General features: G+C 54.6%; 2 protein-coding genes across 2 annotated transcripts; both read right to left on the bottom strand.

The window, feature by feature from the left end:
* Positions 1-1,230: 1,230 nt before the first annotated feature.
* CALML4 (calmodulin like 4) lies at positions 1,231-6,648 on the bottom strand. The gene is made up of 5 exons (XM_017830274.1): positions 6,538-6,648; positions 6,385-6,415; positions 4,956-5,096; positions 4,141-4,329; positions 1,231-1,533 (listed from the first exon to the last, which is right to left on the bottom strand). The coding sequence occupies exons 1-5, from the start codon at positions 6,538-6,540 to the stop codon at positions 1,436-1,438; spliced, it is 462 nt and encodes a 153-aa protein (XP_017685763.1). The 5' UTR covers positions 6,541-6,648; the 3' UTR covers positions 1,231-1,435.
* Positions 6,649-8,099: 1,451 nt separating this feature from the next.
* CLN6 (ceroid-lipofuscinosis, neuronal 6, late infantile, variant) lies at positions 8,100-15,112 on the bottom strand. The gene is made up of 7 exons (XM_017830273.1): positions 15,030-15,112; positions 13,890-14,004; positions 13,083-13,181; positions 11,000-11,188; positions 10,796-10,851; positions 9,775-9,897; positions 8,100-8,492 (listed from the first exon to the last, which is right to left on the bottom strand). The coding sequence occupies exons 1-7, from the start codon at positions 15,110-15,112 to the stop codon at positions 8,204-8,206; spliced, it is 954 nt and encodes a 317-aa protein (XP_017685762.1). The 3' UTR covers positions 8,100-8,203.
* Between the last annotated feature and the right edge of the window lie 1,977 nt (positions 15,113-17,089).

The raw sequence follows: 17,089 nt of genomic DNA, 5'->3' as shown, positions 1-17,089 counted from the left end.
CAGAGCTGGGACGTGTCAGGATCCAAGTCTGAGCTTCCTGGGTTGGTCTGGGACTGCTGTGACATCCACAGGGACCTGGATCTGGATCAGGGGGTGCCAAAACCAAATGGCAAAACCTGCTGCTTTTCTTACCTGCAGGACTGGAAGATCCCTGATCTCCTTCCTTTTCTTGCACAGCACTTGGCATGTCATGGAATCTCTTGTGCTTCCCCCCCACCATGTAATATTCCATGAGGATAATCCCTATTTTACCTTTACAGAGACACGGATTTGGAAAGTTGAGATTTGCTCTTTGGGGTTTTTTTCAGTTTCTAACCAGGTTTGTGCCTGTTGTGCCCTGGGTGATGCTGCTGCAGCTTTGTGTGATCTTCCTCAGTGACCTTTGTGTGTTCTGGGATAAATGAATCATGGAATGCTTGGGATTGGAAGGGATCTAAAAGATCATCTCATTCCAAGCCCCTGCCATGGGCAGGGACACCTCCCACTGTCCCAGATTGCTCCAGCCTGGCCTTGGACACTCCCAGGGATCCAGGGGCAGCCACAGCTTCTCTGGGCAACCTGTGCCAGGGCCTCCCCACCCTCCCAGCCAGGAATTCCTTCCTAATCCATTGGATCTGCTGTGCCATGATTTAATTGGTGATTATTTCACAGAGCAAAGAGTGAGGGGATTCAGGATTAAAAAAGGGGAGGAGGGAGAGGGAGGGGCTCCTGGAGGCAGAAGCCACATCAGACTCGTAGGAACGTGGGCTCTTCCAGAGGGTTTTCCAGGTTGCTGCTTGTGCCCTGCCTGTGCAAAGCTGATTCTGTGCCATTTTCCAGCTGGCTCCAGAGATAACCTGCTGAATGTTCTCCTAAATTCCAGCTACCCCTTTATGGATCTTACCAAGGCTGCTGAGATGGAGATGGAATAAGATCAGCAGGAACTGCTCTGGGTCCAAGTGGTTTTAATCAGTCTGAAGTCAGAGAGCTGGGGAGGTTTTTGGTGGTGCAGAGAAGCTGAGCTTTGCTGGGCCCTCTTTTCCCTGCCAGGCTGTCTCTGGGAGCGTGTCCTTGGCACCCAGCCCGGAATGTGGGCACAGATCCGGGCACCAGGCACGTGATGGGGATGTTGACTTGGGGCACCAGGAGACCTTCACCACAGCTTATCAATTCTGCCACAATCCCCGGGCTTAGATGCATTTTTTTAAACAAGAATTATTTTTTTAAAGCACGCCACGTGTTGCAGGAGGGGAATGTCACGCTCAGTTTAATTTAAATAACTCACGTTTTGTGACACCGTTTCTCCAGAAATGAGGTGGGAACCTGTGTAAGTTTAAGCACTGTTATAAAGGCAAAACAAGGCTTTTTAAAGGCAGGTGATCCAGAAGTCCAAGTAGGAAAAATTGAAGTAAAACCAACTTTCAGGTCCTGCTTGTAGCAAACCTCCTGTGGGATTTCAGTAGTCGACCGTGGGAAGGCAAATGAGGCGAACAAATTCATCATATTTTATTGTTCCATTTGGCCCAATTTTGGCTTCTTTCAGCAGGTCATCAACTGAAAAAGAGCAAAAGGAAGAGAGAAGTTTGAGTGGCATTTATTAGGGGTGTTGTGATCTTCCAGGGGAAGAGCAGCAAGGCAGGATTTGGGGTTTTCAGGGATTTTTATCAGAAATAATAATTTCTGGGATCAGGGAGGCGCCAGCCAGGTGATAAACTAGTGTTCTTAACACTGATTTTGAATTTCATGTCTAACTTTCCAGAGCAGAGCTGTCCATCTCTTTGAGTTCCACATGGGAAAACCTCACAAATTCTGTCCAAATCAGCTTTTTGGTAAGAATCTGTTGATTTAACTTGAATTGCAAACCTGTCCCTGTTCAAATCAGACCAAACTACGTGGGGATGCAGGTTTTTTGTGCCCATTTTTAAGTAGATTGGTGTGATTCTGCTTCATGTTGACGGGCCTTCAGTGTTTGAAGGCAGAGAACACCTTCCCAGCTGGGGCTCTGCAAACACTCGGAGGGGAGTTGTCACCAGCAGTGGTGACACTTCTCATTCCAGCTCTTGGCAGTGACAGCACTTATTATACCTGTCTTAAAACACTCTTTTCTGTACAGCCTAAACCATAAAAGGTGCTTTTCTTGTCAAACAATGTCAGGGAACTAGAAGTACACCAGGAATGCAGCGTTGGATGACGCCGCTCCTGGGAATTGGATGCCACTTCCTTGGGATGGCAGGAGAGGAGGTGAATTCCCTTGGGCCTGTTTCCTTCACCCCTAAGAACAAACGTCAGGGCATCCCAGCAGCTTTCCTGGGCTCAGTTCCTGGGTCAGGCATCTCGTGCAGCCCAGGGGAGCTTTGTCCTCCCGGTGCCCCCAGCGTGTCCCTGTTTTCCAGGATCACAGCTGGATGTGGTGCAGAGAGGATGGAGAGGAGCTGCTGGGTTGTGCACCTGCATTTTTCCTTTGATATTCCATTAGCAGGGAACTCTGTGGGTGTTTGGAGGCCGTTGGTTGACCCTGGAGACACTGGGATCACACATGGGATGTGCTGAGTACGAGTCCTCCATACTCTCCTGCCTGTTTTTCCTGGAATTGCCTGTCCAGGGCAGTGTTCCAGTGCCTTCCCAGTCCAGAACAGGTGAGAGCAGGTCAGTGGTGACATTTTCACCTGTGAACTACTTGGCTGAGGGCACCAGAACTTTTCTTCAGGCTGAACAACCTGTGGGTGTTTAAACCAGACCCCCCCCAGTGCTCATCCTGGAGCCCACGTTGAATTTGCAGTTGCCAGTTGTGAAATTTGGGGGGGAAAACCATGGGAAGGGGGAAGAATTTAGGAGGAAAAAAGCTGGTTTACAGTAAATAGTTGTGGAAGGTGTCTCTGAGCAGCATCACCTGTTTGTAGGTCTGTTTGTATCCGTGAATTGAGGGGTAAGTGGAAGCTGCTGCAGGATTTGGGTGCAGTGGGATAAATGAGGGGCTGTTGTTCCTGTAAGGTGAGGAACAACTCCCTTTCCATGAGATCTAATCCCCCTTTCAACAAGAACACCCTGCTGCTCATCAAAGCCTTCTGAGGACACAAACTCAGAAAATAATGAATTCTTCCCAGAGAGTTTGAAAACAACACAAGAAGAAATGTCTGAGTTTGGTACAAGGGCATTAATTCAAATGAGTGAAGGCTTTTCTGGAGCCACTGGAGAGGGAAGGGCTGTGCCAGCAGTTCCTGGGCAATGGCAGATGCTGATGTAATGGAGTCTGTCCTGGTATCAAATAGTTCCAGCAGCTCAGAGCTCAGGGGGAAAAGCCAAGGGGGGAGTTTCTTGTGGAGAAGCAGCATCGCTTCCTGCATGAGGATCTGCACAAGTGAGATCCCAAAGGAATGGGAAATCCCCCTGCACCCCCCAAATCTTCATAGAAAGAGGTTCTTCCAGGATGCCCTTAATCAGGGTTAATGTCTCCCTGTCCTGGCTGTGTGTTCAGCCCTCAAAATGCTCTGGAAGTGTTTGCACATGGAAATAGCTTTGGGAATTATTAGTCCAGTTAAACTGAAGAAAACCCTTGGAAGAAATTCCTTGTTGGTGTGAAGCTGGGGATGGTGACTGCACTGAGCAGCTCTGGTTAAATCTAAATTCTATTTAACATCAGACAGGATGTTAAATAGGCTCCCTCAGGGAGCCTAAAGGGGTCTGTACAGGAGAGAAAACTCCCTCCTTGCCTGTGTTAGAGTGTGGGAATGTGTTTAAAGAGTTTAAATAAGTACATAAAACATGTAGGGCAAAAAAAATAATCCCAGACTGGTTTGGATGGGAAGGGACCTTAAAGCCCATCCCATTCCACCCCCTGCCATGGGCAGGGACACCTTCCAGTATCCCAGGCTGCTCCAAGACCCATCCAGCCTGGCCTTGGACACTTCCAGGGGTCCATCCACAGCTTCTCTGGGCAACCTGTGCCAGGGCAAAGAAGGTCTTGATCATCTTCACCTTCCAATTCCTTCCTGTTGTGCCCCTTGGGAGGCAAATTTCTGACAAACTGGACAGGTTTGGGGGTTTATACTTTTTTCCCTTTCCCATCTCCTGCTGGCACAGGCCCTTCCTCATCCCAGGTTAGTCTGCAGAGGAAAATCAGGGAATGAGAGGATGGGGAGGGTCTGATCCAGGTCTCAATACCTTCCTCCTCAGAAAGCTTCTCCCCCAGCCTGGTGAGCTTTGCCCTCAGCTCTGCCACAGGGATGACTCCTCTCCTCTGCCTGTCGATCATGGCCAGCGCCGTCAGGATTTCCCTCTCGGGCTCCTCCTGCTTCATCTGCCTGTACATGATGTTCAGGAAGGTGGAGAAATCCAGCTCTGCGTTTCTGTCTGCCAAAGGAAGAGATTCTCCAGGAATGGCTCAGTTCTGTGGGGTGTGTATGCAGAATTCGGCTTTCCCCTCCTCTTCCCCCCCAGTTCCCCTTCCTGGGGTTTCTCTTCCCTTTTGCCTGCCCCTGGTCTGGATCAGGTTGGGCCACTATTGAGGGCTTTCTCCTGTCTTAAACCCCCATTTCTAGCTTTGCTAAACTCATGCTCTGAGCTTGCATGCAGAATTTTTAATCCACCCCACCTTATCTCATAATTCTTTACTCTTTGTGATTTAAAGACCATAACCCTCCATATCTGCAGAGAAATATCTTTCTGTGCTCTTCTACTCTGCTGGTTGGACTGGACAGTTCCCCAGCCTCAAAATCCACATCTATGTCTTTGTCTCCCACTGTTCTGGAAGTTTTGGGGGTTTTAATGGCACTGTTTCAAGCCGTGGGCTGGATCATGTTCGTTTAGCACATCACAACGTGCTAAAATAATCAAGGTTTGGTGACTGCTCTCGGTTGTGCTGGTTCACCAGAGAGTGGATGTTACTCCTGGGCTCCGGGCAGCCTCCTGACCCCCCCAAAAAATGAATTTTTCCAACCCTAATGCAGGTGTTTTTGCTGCCCCTGCCCCGTGCTCACCGATCCTGTGCAGGTGGAGGTGTCTCTGCACCTCCCCCGGGGTCGGGCTGGCTCCCAGGCACCTCATCACTGCCAGCAGGTCCGAGGCCTTTATCTTCCCTTTTTGTTTCTTGTCATACAGGGAAAAACATTCCTTGAACTCTAATTAAAAACCAAAACTCTGTCAGGCCGTGTAAGATCACATTGAGCCGCCCGTGCGACGGGGCCGCTCCCGCCGCCTGGATGGCGCTGGAAGGATTCCAACAGGGATATTGTGTCGGCTCCGGGGTGTCTCCTTGCAGGGAGGGTGATGGACAGCGGGGGAAGGAGCCAAGGGCAATTAAAACCCCGGCTGGGGAACGCCGGAGATAATTGGGGTCCTTCAGCCTAACGAGGGGAGGCTCAAAAAGTGGGGCCAGGCTTTCAAACCTGGAGGATATTGTTTAAAAAAAGTGCTTTTCTCTGCCTTCCTGGGGGTGGGAGAGGGGGGTGAGAAGGCCGAGGGAGCGGTGGAGGAGGATGGGGGGGATGGAGGAGGATGGGGCGGTGGGGTAGGGTGGGGGTGGAGGGTGCCGGGTCTGCAGCATCCCCCTCCCGCACCCCTCGCCCTCTCCCCTTCCCCCTCGACCTCGGCGCTTCCCAGTTTCCCAGTGACAAAGCCAGGCTTGGAGCTGACCTAGATAAGGCTGCTCCCGTCCCCTTCTCCTCATCAGGCTCAACACTGACAGCAAGTTGTGCTGCCCGGGGAAAATCCGCCTGTTTTGGTGCCATCCCCCCCCTCCTCCCCCTCTGTGCCCCCAGCCCTCCCTGCAGGGGGATGTGCAGGGTGCCCGTGGGTGCCTCTGGGTGCCGTGGCCTCCCCTGCCCCGCTGCCTCCTCCCTCCAATCCCGCAGAGCTGCTGAGCCCCAGGGCCCCGCAGATTAACAGATTTGCAATAATACTCTTATTTCAGCTTTTCTTCCGCCGTTCCCGGAGCAAACCCAGTCCCAGGCCGGGCTCCCCTTTCCCAGGGAAGCCCCAGCACCTCACAATGGGAATTTGTACCCCCTGCACCCCCTAACTCCTCCTCCTCCTTCGCTCCCATCACACCTCAAACCTCCAGAGCTGCAGATGGGCACCTGGAATATCCCCTGACCCCTGATGGCTTGGCCGGGGCTGACGTGTTTATAGGAGTGGGAGGTGGCTGGTGACTCTCTGCTGGTCCCTGTGCAACCCAGAGTGGGCTTTGTGGGTGCTTTTGGGGGGGCTCCAAACAAAAACCGGGGGGGGGGATTTCCCTGTTTTCAGAGCAAACAGATCCCAGGAGAGCTGGGAGGAGGCCAAGGGGAGGGAGCACAAGCCCAGCATGAGACACTCTGGGGGGAAATGCCATTTTTGTATCTATCCATCTCAATTTGTGAAGCTGATCTTGCTCATTAAAACCCCAAAGGAGAACAGAACCGTACGTACCATTGATCTGATCCTGGGACAGAAACTTTGCCTGGAGAGGGAAAGGGGAGAGGAAAGGAAAAGAGAGGGGAAAAAAAAAACCAAACAGTTTTAAAATCTGGCTGGGGGGAGCACAGGGGGAGCGATTTGTAGGAGCTGAGACGCCGCACTCACCATGATTTTGGGGCCGATCCGGGTGTTCGTCGCTGCCCGTCGGGATCGGAGGCGGCTGCTGCCACTTTTCTCCTCGATGAAGGGCTAAAGTCCCTCAGCCCCGGGGTGGAGGCGGCCCGGCTGTAATAAATACCCGCTGCTATGGCTACGAGACCTGATCCCTGCCTGGATCCCGCTGCCAGCGCCGCTCCCGCTCCACCGGGAAAAGGGCTCTGCCCACCCTGCCCCGAGCTCAGCATCCCGCTCGGGGGGTTTGGGGTCGGTTGGGGTCGGGCTGGTTGGGTGTGATCCCCTCCAAGAGCTGCACACGTTGGTGCTGGGACACAAATTCGGCCCTGCTGGAATTCGCCGGGGAAGGGAGGGGGGGATTTGCAGCCCGGCAGGGCACTGCTGGAGGGGTGTGGGCACGACAGGGGTTAATTCAGGTGGGCACCCCTGGTGATGTCCCTGTGCCCTCCCGGGGGGTCTGGATGTGCCCCTCAAGCTCAGCAGAGCTGGGACGTTGTGAACAGGCCGAGAAGGGATATTTGAGATGGTTTAAAAGCTCTTTATTGCCTGAGTTTTTATTTGTCAGCATTTAACAACTAGCAGGGGGTGAAGTAGCTGCTGCCAGGCTGTGGTGGAGATCCAGACCCAAGGACAAGACATTTAGTGACCATTATAACATGGACCCTGCTCTGTCACAGTGACACATCCAAGGTCCTGGAATGTGGTGGGATGAAGCTTCTCCCCTCCAAGCTGCTGCAGGAAGAACGTGAGTCACTCAGCTTTGACCAAATGTTTTTATTCTCTGTGTTTTGCTGGAAGCTGGTTTTTGCTGGTTTTGTTTTTCCTCCCCCTGCCACTTGGGTTGTGTCCCACAGGGCTCTGACACAAATGGCACAGAGCTGGACCCAGCCAGGGATGCAGCTGGAGCTGCAGGAGCTCCATCCCCCGGGGCTGGAGAAGAGGGGAGCAGGAGCTGCTGTGGTGACCCTGATGCTCCTTCTGGGTTGTTTGTGGGGAACTGGCCCTTTTGGGCAGGAGCAGAAGCTGCTGTTGGCACAGACCTCACGTGAGAGGGGCTGGCACTGGATTTCAACCCCTGCCTGAGGTGTTTTTTGGGCCGTTTGTGGGGAATTGGCCCTTCCTGCCCCAGGTCTGAGCTCCAGAGTGAGGGTTTGACCCCGAGAGGGCTCCTGGGAGAGGCAGAGCCACCTGCAGATCCCAGGCAGGGCAGCTCAGCCCCTTCCTGGCACGTTTGCTCATCTGGGAGCAGCGAGGGAGGAGCAGATTCATCTCCCTGTGCCAAGAGATTCCTGGCAAACCACCCCCCTCCCAGGCTGGGATGCTCTGTGGGGTGACAGTGGTGCTGGGGGGGTTCCCCACTGGCTGGGATGTTGCCCCTGCTCTGATACAGGAGGGCTTTGGTGCTGTCCCATAAGTCCAGCATGGAACTGAGCTGTGGAATTGTGAGGGCACACAGGGAGACACCCCAACTCTGCCTTTGAAGAGCTGAACCCCTTTTTTGGGGGGGACACCCCCTCCCCAGCCAGGTCTAGTTATCACACAGCACCTCCTGCAGCCAAGGTCGGTCAGGAATTTATTGGAAATACATTAAATCTACGTTAGAAAAACTAGAATTATTTTTTTTTTTCCTTTTCAAGTCGCTCCAAAATATCAAAACTTAGAAACTTTCCTTTGCTGCGTGGAGGTTGTTCATGTGCAGGGTGTAAAAGGCCCAGGGCTCAGGGATATAAATCACTCCAGGGTACTTCTTCCTGAGAATTTTGTCATTCCACAGCCAGGCCACCCAGCCAGCGATGAGGAGGAGGGTGATGATGAAGGAGTAGAAGAGGAAGAGCCCGTTGCTGTCCAGGACAAGTCCCTTCCTTTTTTGGTGCATCACTAAAGCCATCATGGCAAAGAAAGTGAAAATGTAGAGGATGAAGATCTGCCCCTCTGTCACCAGGTACCTGCAAAGGTCAAACTCCTGTTAGTGATGCCAGGAGGGAGCTCTGAGGGAGGGCAGCACTTCCAGCCTTAGGGATGAATGTCTCCTGGTGGTCTTTTCACCTGGATATCCCGGGGAAAGACCAGCTGCCACATCCCAGAAACATCCCCGAGATAGAGATAAAATGGGATTTTCCAAGGGCCTGCTCCACTGTGATCCCAGGAGAGGGCTCTGAGGGAGGGCAGCACTTCCAGCCTTAGGGATGAGCATCTCCCCTTTTCCCTGCTCCACATCCCCCCAGAGCTGTGCTGCTCCTGCTGCCTGATTTGTTTTCCTGACTCTCATCAGTAATTTAACACCTGGGCTTTGCGAAGAGAAGGGATAAAGGAGCATTCCCTTTATCCCTGTTCCCTTTATCCCTCAGTATGGGAAGGGAAAGGTGCTGGGCTCCCTGTGTCTGGGATGCTCAAAGACAGAACCAAAGCTGGATTCTGGCTCCCACCCGTGGCTACTGTGCTCATTTATCCCAAAATCCCCCTGGACTGTGCCTGGGGGTCAGCAGGAAGGAGGAACTGCACTCCTGCCTCTTCAATCCCACACAAACCACAGAGATCCACACTGATCCACTGAAGGGAAGTGCAGGAGGGTACCTGGGGACTGACTAAATCATCTGGGTGATTTTGCCTGTCAAGAATTAATTTGCTGGATAAAACCAGTCTCAGCAGGGCAAGAGGGAACAGGGCTGGGTGAGAAGCTGTTTGGCTGCCACAAGGGACAGCACTGGGCAAGAGGAGGCTCATGAAAATGGGAAATAAATAAGGCCTCTCTCAAAAAGGCCCTTTGGACCCTCCCAGGGCTGGAGGGGAGGCCGTGGCTGAGCATCCCCTGGGCTCTGGGTGGAGCTGTGGGAGCATCTCCAGCCACCAGGGAGCTGGGACCACGTGGATGCTCTGCAGGAACCTGGTGACCCCCCCAAAAGCCTCAGGGAACTGTCTTAGGGCCCAGCAAACCTTGGAGGGGGGGAAGGCAGCAGTTCCTTCTGGAACTCTGAAACACCCCAAGCATGGACAGAATTCCTGCTGGGTGTCCCTGGAGTTGTCCCAACATCCAGAGGCTGAAGTGGCTGCGAATTTCAACGAGACTTAATTTGATTTTTCCAGCCCTGCAGAGCAGAAGCTGCAGCAAGTGCTGCCCTGGGGAACAGAGAACTCTGCCTGGGGCATTCCCTGGGGTATTCCCTGGGGTATTCCCTGGGGTATTCCCTCTTCATCCCTGCCCATCCCTCATGGCCAGAAGCCCCTTACCAGTAGTAAAGGCTGCTGGGCCCCACCAGGAGCAGGGCAGCCACTGGCATCCTGCTCTCCTCTGCCACAGGGGTGAAGCAGCCCGTGAAATATATGAACAGGATCAGGAAAAAAGGGATGTACCTGCAAAGAGAAACAACTCCCATCAGTGGGATGACCCTGGGAAGTGTTTAAACCCCTCCCAAATCCAAACCAAGCACATGGGCAGGTCCTGGGCTGAGCCTGGGAGTTAATTTGGTGAAAGTGCAGAAGTGGAATCTCTTGCTCTGGGATTCCTGCTGTGTCCACAGGGCTGGTGGTGCCTGGTGAGGGGCTGTTTGTGTCCTGATTGTTCCCAGTGCTCCTGCAGCTAATGAGAATTCCCAGTCTCAGGCAGGAAAAGCCCAATTTTGCTGATTAGGGCAAATCCTGGGCTCAAGTGCTCCTCAAACAATTCCAGTTGTTCCATTCCCAGGCTCTGAGAGCCTCATGTCGTGTCCAAGCTGAGCTGCAGGAAAGCAGGATGTGCACCAGGACTTCAATAACCCCACAGAGCCCTTTTTTTTATTTAGAAGAATGGGATTTTTTCGCTTCACAGCACTCGAGGAACAGCAAATAAACCAGGAAAGCCTGATGGGGAGAGATTTCCCTCTGCTCTGAGCCATCTCAGGATTATCTGGCAGCAGCCAAAGGGACAGACAGGCCTTCCTGGGGTCTCTGAGTTGGGGTGTTTGGGGGTCAAACCCCTGAGGAGCACAAAGGGGGGGTGGTCTGTTCCCCTGGACATCCTGGGGAAGGATGAGCTGTTCCTTGCAGCTGCCCAGCAACTGCCACATCCCAGAAATATCCCTGAGACAGAGATAAACCGGGATTTTCCAAGGGTGAGCTCCCCTGTAATCACCCTGGCCATGAGAACATTATCCCCAGCCAGCTTTCATCAGCTGTGCTTCAGGTTTTTTTCCACATTAAGCTCTGATCTGCCCAGATCTGCCCTTCCTCGGGTGATGTTCTGGGGCCTCCAGCCCGGCTGCAAATCACTCACCACATGGAATGACCCAAATATTCATCATAGTAGTAGAGCAGCTCGAAGGAATCAATCTGCAACACAACACAGAGGGAGATTTAGAGGGGCAGGGGGAGCGGGGCCGTTCAGCAAGAACAGGAAGTTCATATATTTCCTGAGTGCTTCTGTAAAACTCATCCTCTTTAGCAGTAACCATGAACTATAACTGTAAATCCTCTTTACCAGCGTCTCTGGCTTGAGGTTCTTGATGATGGGGTTCTCTCTGACAGACAGGTGGTGCTGGTACCCGCTGAAGATCAGGCGGTGGTTCACCGAGTCCCCGACCAGGTGGATGCTGGCCCCCATCACAAACATGATGATGCTCACGTAGATCATGGACCTGGGCAGGGTCTTGGGGGACCTCTCGATGAGCTGAAAGCACAGGGAGTGTTGGACAGCGAGGGGACACCAGCAGGGACACCCCAGCTCTGCCCTCTCTGACTTTTCCATGCTCTGCTGCTCCCGGCACAGCACCCGGAGCAGTTTCTCCACCAGAGATGAGCAAAGATGAGCAACGAGAAGCAAAAAGGCAGAGGTTTTCTCGGGCTCTGGAGCAGATCTCCAAGGCTGGCTGTGCCCTCCAGTGGCAGGGAGAGCCTCCAGCACACTCAGCTCAGCACTCACCTCCCTCCCCTGCCTGAGAGACTTCAGAACAGCCCACAGGATCATTTTCCAAGGGCTCCTGTTGAACTGTTTGGTTTTTTTTTACCAGACTCACCTCCCTGTGCATTTTCCTCTAGAGAATAAGCTGTGTTTAACCCCATATCTGGAAATATCTGATTCCCAGCAAAACCGGTCGAGGCAACTTTTTGGGCAGCAGTTGCAGTGCTGAGCTCTCCCCGCCCCATCCCGAGGCCTGGGGAGGCCACGTGGGGCTGACTCAGAGTCTGGGGCGAGCCCCTGGCTGGGAACAGGGAGCAGGAGCTCCGGGAAGGAGCTCCACACTCAGCCTGCAGGGCAGGGAACACCCGGGAGGACAAATCCCAGCTCGAGCGGTTCAGGCTCCGGAGGAGACACCGAGTGTGGGGCAGCATCATCCCAACCCCAGGATCAGCCAGGGCCACCTTCACCTCCCTCTCCCCGCTGCCAAATCAGCTTTGCAGCCCTCCCCAAACAGGGAAAAGCTCCTTATTTATATTTAATTTTGAGGCTTAACTTTCCCTTTCCCTGTAACTGCTGCACGAACGTCACGGGAGTCACAGAGGACAAGGAGAGCACAAGGTCCAGGAGGGCTCTGGTGGGATGGGAAAGGTCCAGGAGGGCTCTGGTGGGATGGGAAAGGTCCACGAGGGCTCTGGTGGGATGGGAAAGGTCCACGAGGGCTCTGGTGGGATGGGAAAGGTCCAGGAGGGCTCTGGTGGGATGGGAAAGGTCCAGGAGGGCTCTGATGTGATGGGAAAGGACGGTGGGACACGTCCTTGGAGGGCACACAGCAAAGGAAACACACCTTGAATAACAAGTGGAATTTTTCTGTGCTGCCAGGGAAGTCCAAGACAGCAAATTTTAACCTGCTGAGCCCCCAGCCTGCAGAAGTCAGCTCTGAGGGGTCACACTGAGCCTCAGAGCTTTCACATCCAAAGAACAGACTCCCCAATACTCCTTTTTGGCCAAACCAGCATTTAAAATTTCACAGACAGACTCAGGAGAAAGAGAGAGAAAATCATTTACATCTTAGGACATAATTCAATTTCTAGCTAATGAAGGTTAAAATATATTTATAATTGCTTTCTCGTATCTTCTGGCTGCTAAGTATTTAATATAAAAGGATTTCTAATGACCCCACAGTCTTTAACCTCCTAAATGGTTTCTGTGATCCAGTGGTTGGCAGCTGGAGCAAGATAAATTCCAGCTAAAGACACAACTCTAATGTTGAAGAGCAAGTGTAATTAAACTCTGAGCAATTTAGAAAATGTACTGTAGTTCCAGCTGTCTCATAAGGTCTTTTGAGTCAAGGATGGATGTTGTCTTAAAAATATGCTTTGGGGAGAGAGGCTCTGACTCCTCCTGGAACCAGAATTCCTGGGGGAAATTATTTGCTTTGTCTGTGCAGGAATTTGAGGTGTACTGAGGTGGTCGCTGCTTTGCACTTTAAAAAGTGCCATCACAAATTCTTCCAGGAGTGGCAAACTTTAACCCACAGCAGGCTTGGGAATCTGGGAATAACCAACCACCCTAAAAAAATCTGGACCTTTACAAAACTGCATTTTTTTGGCCCTGTTTTTACAATGGCAAGGAAAGTTTCACACCTGCCCCCCCCCAGGGTTACCTTTAGCAGAAGAAATGGTGTGATAACGTTGTAAGCCATGTGGAAATAATCTCCAGCACTCGGTTTGTTCAGAGGGAACCACTCCAGGGGAAGGATTATCTGAGGACAGGGGGGAAAAGAAGCACATCAGCATCTCCTCACAGCCCAGCTCGTGGTCACAGCCCCGTCACCGGGGGAAAGACAGGGAGAGAGAAAATCTTGGGAATGCTGCTGGTTTCTAATGGTCAGTTTGGCTTCAGGCAGCTGTCAGTAACCAGGCTGGGCAGCTCTTCTTGGAGTGAACATCCCAAAAAGCCCAGCTGGAAGTGAGTGCTCAGTGCACAGCTCAGGGTTCACTATCACTGCCTGAAGTTGTGGGGCCAAGGAAGGAATTTGGGAATCCTGCAGCAGTGGATCTCCCTTAACCCTCTGCCATGTCCAGGTGGCAGCTGTAAAAAATTCCATTTGAGGGGAATGGCCACTTCTGTCCTGCTCCAGCTGGAGAGCAGGAGCTCCAAGCTCCAGAGATACAGGCAAGGTATGGGAAGAGCAGCAGGAACCTCCCCAGTGCCTTTTGTTGTGAAAACATTAAGTTGTGGGATAGACAACATGGAACAACCTCCCCAGGTCCCTTTTGTTGTGAAAACATTAAGTTGAGGGAGAGATGGCACAGAACAAGTTTCACAGGAGACCTTCCCCAGGACTGGAGCAACACCCTTGATCCCAGTTACACCAGTGCATCCCAGAACAGCTCCCTCTGGAGCAGGAAACAGCCCATGGGGACCACCCCCTTCCAAATAAGTGGAGGCCTGTGCCCCCCTGGCTCACCATGGCGATGGGACGCCCAAAGTCCAGCACCCAGTTCTGCAGAGTGAAGTAGAACCACAGGTCCAGGTGGAACGGGGACGTCTTGAAGGTGTCCTCGCCCTTCACCGCCCCGTGCCTGGAGGGACAGAGGGACAGGGTCAGCCTGAGCCCGTGGGACAGGGCTTTGAGCACCCCAGGGCTGCGTCCCCACACAGATCCTGCGCTGCCCTGGCTGCCAGAGCATCACCAGGCTTTGGGATTTATGGAATAACAAAGTTGAGGAGGAGGAGGAGGCAGGACAGGAAGGCAAAAAGCTGTTACTGTCACCGGCCCGTCCCTGTGGGAAGACTCTTCCTGGCCGAGAAGCAGCACAAAAATCAAGGTGAAAAGTGCTGAATGAAGTGCAACTATTTTTAACTTTTCCATGACAAAGCAAAATCCCAACTCCCATGGCACCCAATGCAGCGATTCCTGGTGGTATTCCAGCACCGGGATGCTGGGGATGCACTATCACCTTCATCTCCCACTCTGCCTCTGCAGAGCGAGGCCTCATCCAGCCCTGCTGAAGTCCTTCCACGAAATGACCCTCCAGCACCTCTGGACCGTCACCTCCCCACGGGAAAAGGTGGAATTGCTCTCCTGGTGCCGAGACCGGAACGGCACCACCCGGATCAGCCTGGAGCTTGTGCCACCTGAGCCCACTGTCCAGAGTGGGAAAGGTGTCCCTGTCCACGGCAGGGGGGTGGGACGAGATGATCTTTAAGGTCCCTTCCAACCCAAACCACTCCGTGATGATTCCATGGAACCCGGTGGATGGAGGATGAGGATGGTGGTACCCGGGATGAGCCGCTGTGCCCTGGAGGAGCTGGGAATGCCGCGGCTCCCTGGAAAAGGCATCCCAGGTAAGCCAGGATGCCCTGGGCAAGGCTGAATAGGGGAATCCTACCCGAGGCTGGGGGACCCCGACCCTCCGGGATGCCCGGGATGCCCTGGATCCCCGCAGCATCCCTGCCGGGGCGGTGGGATCCGGGATGGGGCTGGATGGCGCTGGGGCGTCCGGGGGGGGCTCCGGGCGGGATGACCCGGGGGGATCGCACGGGGGGAGGACCCCAGGGATGGAGGAGGGGGCTTTCCCGTTCCCAACGCCGTCCCCAATCTCACCTGCCCGGGAAGAGCGTCCCGGCGGGCGGGGGGGAGCCCGGGGCCGCCGCCGGGAACGGCCGGCGCCGCGCCGAGCCCTGCATGAGCCCGGCACGGGGGGTCCCGGTGCCGGTGGCGGTGCCAGCCCCGCTCCCGGTGCCCGTCCCGCTCCCGGCCCCGCTGCCGGTCCCTCCCAGCCCGGCCGGGGCCGAGCGGCGGCTGCGCGGGGGCGGCCCCGGGACCGCCCCGTCGGGGCGGGGGCTCCGCGGATCCGCGGCCGGCGGGTCCCGATCCCTCCTCCCGCCCCGGGCGGCCGGGGCTGAGCTGGGGGGGTTCGGGACGGAGCGAGAGGAGCGGGGCGATGTGTTCAACCCCGTGTTCGGTGTGTAGGCGCTGGTGGGACACACGCACGGCCCGGCCACCAAAACGGGCTCCGGGGTGGGAAGAGGCCGGCAGGGAATAGCAGCTCGTTCCGCGCGATTCCATCGCTCTGAGCCCGAGGTCTGATGGAAGCGAGGGGATGGAGCTCGGCTTGCGCTCGCCTGGTGCAACGGGCCCATCCCCACTTCCCTGTGTCCCCGAGGGAATGAAGCAAACGGGCAGGATTGCCCTGGTGGGCCATGAGACGTGGATTCCACGCTCTGTTCCCGCTCCCCAGTTCTGACTGGATAAATGCCACAGGGCCGGGATGACTCAGGGGCCCTGGGAGTGTGAGCCAGGGAAGGATTTGGTCCCTTTGGGACTGAATTTGTGCTCGCTGGGATTTGGAGTTTAGGGTCTAAATCAGGAGGTGCGTCCACACCTGAAACAAGCAGAGTTCAGGTACACCTTAAGGAGACATCCATTTAATGGGCAAAGTGGGTTTGTAGAATTCCAGAGTGGTTTGGGTTGGAAGGGACCTTAAAGTTCATCCAGTTCCACCCCATTCCACTATCCCAGGTTGCTCCAGCCTGGCCTTGGATACTTCCAGGGATCCAGGGGCAGCCACAGCTTCTCTGGGCACCCTGTGCCAGGGCCTCCCCACCCTCCCAGGGAAGAAGGTTTGGTGCACTGGAACCCTTTGGCTTCTGCTCCTGGGCAGCTCCAGGACTCTGGGGTTGGGCACGGAGGAGCTCAGGGATCACACAGGCTCTGGCACCCTTGGGATGGGCTCTGGGCTGGGAGCTCTTTGTGACCACACTGACATGTCCTGCCTCTGTTCCCTCAGATGTGCACAGTTGGGTGGTAACTGGGACAGTGAGGAAAAGATTTGAGGAGAATTCCTTCCACTGAGGAATCATGGTCCAGAGCGCAGGGAGCTGGACCCAGCGGAGCTGAGGAGGCTCCCAGGAGCTGCAGAACAGAGATCTCGGACTCTCTGCTCAGAGGTGCTGCCAGGAGGGTGGTGCTGCTCTCCACATCACTCCTGCTCACCCAGAGTGGCACCCAGAGAGAAATACCCTTGAAAAGTGGAGGAGCTCGCTGAGGTAACGGAGACGAGTTCCACTTAATCCTACCACGAACTCTTCTTGTCCCGCTGAGCCTGACACGTGTTCGTGGCTCTGCAGAGCTGACCCTCCTTGACTGGACACCCCTGGCTGTGTCCCCTCGGCTCTGCAGAGGCTCTGCCAGCCCCCCCTGCTCCCATCCATAATGCACAGCCCGCACAGAGCTCACCCCAGCTCCGGTTGCAAGGCTTTGAATTAACTATTAATAGGGCTGAGAGCGGATCCCCCCGAGCACAAAGGCCCAGCAGACGGTGCTCGGGGTGGGATCAGCTCACTGCCCGTCTCCAGTGGCGGCTCCTGGCCTGGGGCACCTCCCGGGGGTGTGGGGAGAGGAGCTGGCAGAGGAGAGGCCCTGCAGGTCACTGCAGCCCCTGGTTAAGCTGATGTGGCACTCTGGGGCTGGGGGTGGCATCCCCAAAGCCAAGGAGGAAGGTCCTGCGTGTGCCAAGGCTGGGTGGGGTGGAGGTGGGGCCGAGGCGATGGGAGCTGCTGGTCCTGTCCTTAGAACAAACAGTGAAGTGAACCAAAGGAGAGCGATCCCAGCCCAGCCCAACCAGCCCACCTCCACTGAACCAGTCCAGCCCAATGGAACCC

The sequence above is a fragment of the Lepidothrix coronata genome, unplaced genomic scaffold (assembly GCF_001604755.1).
Source record: "Lepidothrix coronata isolate B3197 unplaced genomic scaffold, Lepidothrix_coronata-1.0 Scaffold176, whole genome shotgun sequence".
NCBI lineage: Eukaryota > Metazoa > Chordata > Aves > Passeriformes > Pipridae > Lepidothrix > Lepidothrix coronata.
This window is presented reverse-complemented; position numbering and strand designations above follow the sequence as displayed.